General features: G+C 41.6%; 1 protein-coding gene across 1 annotated transcript; it reads right to left on the reverse strand.

Moving 5' to 3' along the window:
• Positions 1-694, reverse strand: LOC136793919 (von Hippel-Lindau disease tumor suppressor-like). The gene is made up of 2 exons (XM_067030666.1): positions 360-694; positions 1-253 (listed from the first exon to the last, which is right to left on the reverse strand). Exons 1-2 carry the CDS (start codon positions 647-649, stop codon positions 52-54), a joined length of 492 nt encoding a protein of 163 aa, XP_066886767.1. The 5' UTR covers positions 650-694; the 3' UTR covers positions 1-51.
• Positions 695-4,864: the final 4,170 nt, after the last annotated feature.

Below are 4,864 nucleotides of genomic sequence, written 5' to 3' on the forward strand. Positions count from 1 at the left end.
AGATCAAGACTCATCAGGACTGTCAAGAGCCGAGACCCAGGAGTGTAAATTTCAATTAAAATCTTCAGTCTCCTCGGCCTTCCACTGATTTTCAATATGCTCCTGGGGCAACAGCTCCAGGTCCTTCCACACATTTGGGTGGTCCTCCAAATCTTCGTAGAGGGATCTCACAATGTCCAGTCTCCTGTAATCTTCAGGCTTGACTAGGCTTCGCACAACCTGGAGGCACCGCTCTTTCAGGGTGTTTTGCAAAAATAGGCTGTCCATCAACATTGCGAGACGGCACAAACAGCTCGGTTTGGTTAACTAGAAGCCCATCAGATGTCCCAGCATCTCGGAAGAGCCAAAGATGACCCCGTTAGCTATGGATGCGGCGGCCCGTGCTGGGGGGCAGCGTCGGGTAAGGCTGCAGCTCGCCGTTGAAGTTGAGCCACACGGGCAGCACCACGCAAGGGCTGCGGTTGTAGAAGATGACCTGGGACGGCTCGCGCGTGTTCACTGAGCGCAGCATCGGCCGCGGCCGCCCTGCCTCCATCTCCTGCTGGGATCCGGGCTCCTCCCAGTGCGACTCTTCCGGTCCGGACTCCTCCGCGTCCGCCTCCTCCGCGCCGGCCTCGGCCTCTTCCGCGTTCCCCGCCTTCCGGGACATTACCTCCCGGAGCCTAAAACTCGGTAATTCAATATTTTGACGGGTGTCAATGGTAACACTAAAGAAAACAAGCTATGTCTTTTGGTTGGTTGATTAATCTTTATTCACAGAATGATTTTCTAGACACATGGCCTCTAAATAAAGGACAAGGCATTTCATTTTTAAATGTAATACCATTAGTTTCTGCTGAGAAAATTTTATAGGCAACTAGTTGAAGTTTACAGAGAGAATACCTTCAGTTAACCAAGTATAATAATACAGACAATGTATCAATTATGCTGCAAGAGACTAGGAAACTGAGATAATCAACTATTTAAAACATTTAACAAAGGCAGAACAGTTAACAAATTTGAGACTATAGCAAAATTCATTTCAGTTAAATCACTTACACTATATGAAGTTCAACAAATTATGTGGGTTAACTGAAAATAGTTAACAAGCTAACATAGTCCAATTCATTAAGTACTATGGTGATAAGGTATCTGAAATCAACCTGTAATTATATGAAAGCTTTTTTGTCATTTATCTTAAATAAGACTTTTTTTTTTGCGGTACACGGGCCTCTCGCTGCTGCGGCCTCTCCCGCTGCGGAGCACAGGCTCCGGACGCGCAGGCTCAGCGGCCATGGCTCGCGGGCCCAGCCGCTCCGCGGCATGTGGTATCTTCCCGGACCGGGGCACGAACTAAATAAGACTTTTTAAAGCCTCATATTGAAGTGCTTGTAAGAAAAGCACTTTTTTAGGTGCAGGGAGAAGCTGGGAAACATGAGTAAGAGTAGGCACATGACGACTACAGAGCAGTGGACGTCCACAGCTATCAGAGCTGCTGTGCCCACTACAAGACAAAGCGCCATTTTACCAGCCATGTCTCCGATGAGGCGGTCGCCTTCCTGTTCTCTGTATTCTTAAAATAAGCCTCCAGCATTTAAGATAACGTGAATGTGCCTTTGTTCCTTGCAGCTAAATAGGAGCCTGTCCAGATTGTTCTTAAAAAATCCAGACCCGCCGTATCCAGCATATTAAACAAAATAATTCAAGCATAAAAAACACCACATAGGGGCTTCTTTGGTGACGCAGTGGTTGGGAGTCCGCCTGCCAATGCAGGGGACACGAGTTCGAGCCCTGGTCCGGGAAGATCCCACATGCCGCGGAGCAACAAAGCCTGTGAGCCACAACTACTGAGTCCACGTGCTGCAACTACTGAAGCCTGTGCGCCTAGAGTCCGTGCTCCGCAACAAGAGAAGCCACTGCGGTGAGAAGCCCATGCACCACAACGAAGAGTAACCCCTGCTTGCTGCAACTAGAGAAAAGCCCACACGCAGCAAGGAAGAAGCAACACGGCCAATAAATAAATAAATAAATTTATTTTTTTAAAAAGCCCACATAAAAGGGGGTTATACAGCCTGAGACTTTAGCATTTACTTTAATTCAGGAAAATTTTTTAATGTGCAATGAAAATTACTATGTAGTTGTTCAGAAGGTAAATGAAAATGTGAGAAGTTAAGCACCCACAGAGTCTTCTCAATGCCATTTTAAAAAGCAAGCATTCTTCAAACTGTAATTTAATTCAAGAATCAAGTGTAGGTTGGGAAGGCGTTAATAACTGTTATTTTCCTAGGTTCTTTATCTCAAAGCAAGAGTAATTTTCAGCCCGAAGAGTTCATTTTTAAAGATACCTCAATTACATATATTTTCTCTATATATACATGTGTGAATCTTCTTGTCATAACTGAAATAGGTTATTAGAAGAGGCTATATAGTGTACCTAATTCAACTTGATAAAAACAGACGCTCCTTGTCAATTGAACCATGAGAGCTTTGTTTCCCATCAATCTGAGGATCTGTGTCAACACAAGCTTTCAATTATTACTCCTTAAGAAAATCACCTCAAAAATCACATTAGCCACTAATAATCACTTTTGTTTCCTTGACATCCAAGTACTTTTTAAAAGCTTACACTTTCCAGCTGTAATTATTTTGAAGTTTAGCATTCATATCTTTGCATTTTTAAAGCAATATGCAGTTCTTAATATTTTCAAAAAGTCAGTAAATGGTTCTGTATTATCTTGAATTTACAGGTGACAAAAGGATTTAGACAAAAAGAGATGAATTTCTCAAGGATACACAATGAATCAGTGATAGAACTAGGACAGAAATTTTTTACTTTCTAGCTTCTAGGTCAGAAAGTTACAAGTATTCAAACCATTTGGATAAAGTTTTTTAATGCATTTCCCTATCTTACCACTGTTCTGGAAATCCCTGTAGAAGACAAAAATCTTTGCCTAAAAGTTGGTTCAGTATCTCCTCTAGCAGTACAAAATAATTTGCAGATGGTACAACTGTGTCTGTTTGAGGGAACAAGCACTTTAACAGGCTGTTAAGGAAATTGGGAATGTTTCCTCACATTAAATACATACACTCACAGTTAGGAAACCTTTGAGGCATTAAGAGAAAGGGGTTACAAACCCAGATGGGGGCCTTCCTTGGTGGCGCAGTGGTTGAGAGTCCGCCTGCCTTTGCGGGGGACACAGGTTTGTGCCCCGGTCCGGGAGGATCCCACATGCCGCGGAGCGGCTGGGCCCGTGAGCCATGGCCGCTGAGCATGCGCGTCCGGAGCCTGTGCTCTGCAACGGGGAGAGGCCACAAGTGAGAGCCCCGCGTACCGCAAAAAACAAACAAAAAAAACCCAACAAAAAACCCAGATGGGAATCTTAGATGAGCTTACAACCACGTAAACTCATAACAGTACCAGAAAACAAAGACAATGCACTATGATTTCTTATAGAGAAGTGCACCTTTCCAGGGTAGTTTTCTTCTGAAGAAATAAACTATAATAAATTTTATTTTCCAAGTGAAAAATATTCCCCTAATAAGCATCCATGCAAGTTCCATTTTCTTTACGGTTACACTTCTTCTATTCATTGTTTGGTTTTTTTAGCTATCCCAAGTAAACCTGGTATCTAACACTAAAACTACTGTAATGACAGTTTTCTACTCTGAACAATACTTTCATATATTAAGATTTCTGAAAGTGGTATGGTTTTAAAATGTAGCTTGTGTTTATGAACACTGCCACAACCCCTCTTCTCCCACAAAACATTGATTTCGTAAGTATTTAATTTTAAAATCATGTATTTACAACTTGGTGCCATTTTATTATAATCAAGTTGACAATACAAATAGCTTACTTTCATAGGTAACCAGTATTTGGACACCATATTTTAATTCTGAAAACCCACTGTTAAACACAAATATTTTCTATTTGAACTCTGCCCAGTAAGCTTCAATTTCACATCTAAAGTAAATCTATCAAGTGCTTCACACCCTATCTTCAAAATATATTCATGAAAAATTTGCTATCAGCTAAAGCACTACATTGTCAGATGTAACCGTATAGCAAGTCACATCAGCTTAATCCAATTTTGTTACTTTTTGTCAATCTTTCTACATTTCCTGCTCTTAAGATTCTGGCTGTATTCAACTGTCAACAATTACAAAGATTGATAACCAGTGTAATGGAGGGTCCCTTGCAAATACTGTTAGTAGGAATGTAAATTGGCAGGCTTTGGGGAGTTCAATTTGGCAGTAATTAACAAAATTTTATATATACACAGCATTCAACAAATTTATGTGTAGATTAGGTTTATCCAACAGAAATACTAACCCGAGTAAGACAAGATATACGCACAGATCAATGTAGCATTGTTTGAAATAGTGAAAAATGAAACGAAACTGTGCAGAAGTTAACAGAGCAGGCCCGAGACTGCTGTCCTAAAAAGGCTTTCTTTGCAAGGTTGGTCCTAGGCAAGAGTCCGGGAACTTGGCAGGTAAACAGTTCTCCACACTGATATAAAGCTTTCCCTAAAGACCCACACCTGGGTAAATGAAGGCATCATGGAACTGATGTACTACATAACCCAGACTGCCCCGCACCTGAGGCTCAACTCGTTTCAAATAAACTTTCCTTACTGTTTAAGCCATTTTGAAGTGGGGTTTTACTTCTTGTAGTCAGTCTGGATTTCCATCTCTGTTGGCTTACAAAAAACGACTCTGAAATTATAGGCCAGAGCCCTGTATCTGTACCCCAGATGCATTACTAACTCTGTGAATGTGGACAAGGCACTTACCATCCGGAGGTTCAGTTTCTTCACTGTACAAGTGAAATGATACCTTTTAAAAGTACTGTTGTGAAAAAATAAGAGGGCAACTCACTGTG

Source organism: Kogia breviceps, chromosome 3 (assembly GCF_026419965.1).
Source record: "Kogia breviceps isolate mKogBre1 chromosome 3, mKogBre1 haplotype 1, whole genome shotgun sequence".
Taxonomy (NCBI): Eukaryota; Metazoa; Chordata; class Mammalia; order Artiodactyla; family Physeteridae; genus Kogia; species Kogia breviceps.

Bases quoted from the DNA above. Each gene is read 5' to 3' on its own strand.
- LOC136793919 (XM_067030666.1), bottom strand. From the start codon at position 649: ATGTCCCGGAAGGCGGGGAACGCGGAAGAGGCCGAGGCCGGCGCGGAG. The intron at 254-359 runs ACGGGGTCATCT...GGACAGCCTATT, and splicing joins GGCCGCCGCATCCATAGCTA to TTTGCAAAACACCCTGAAAG.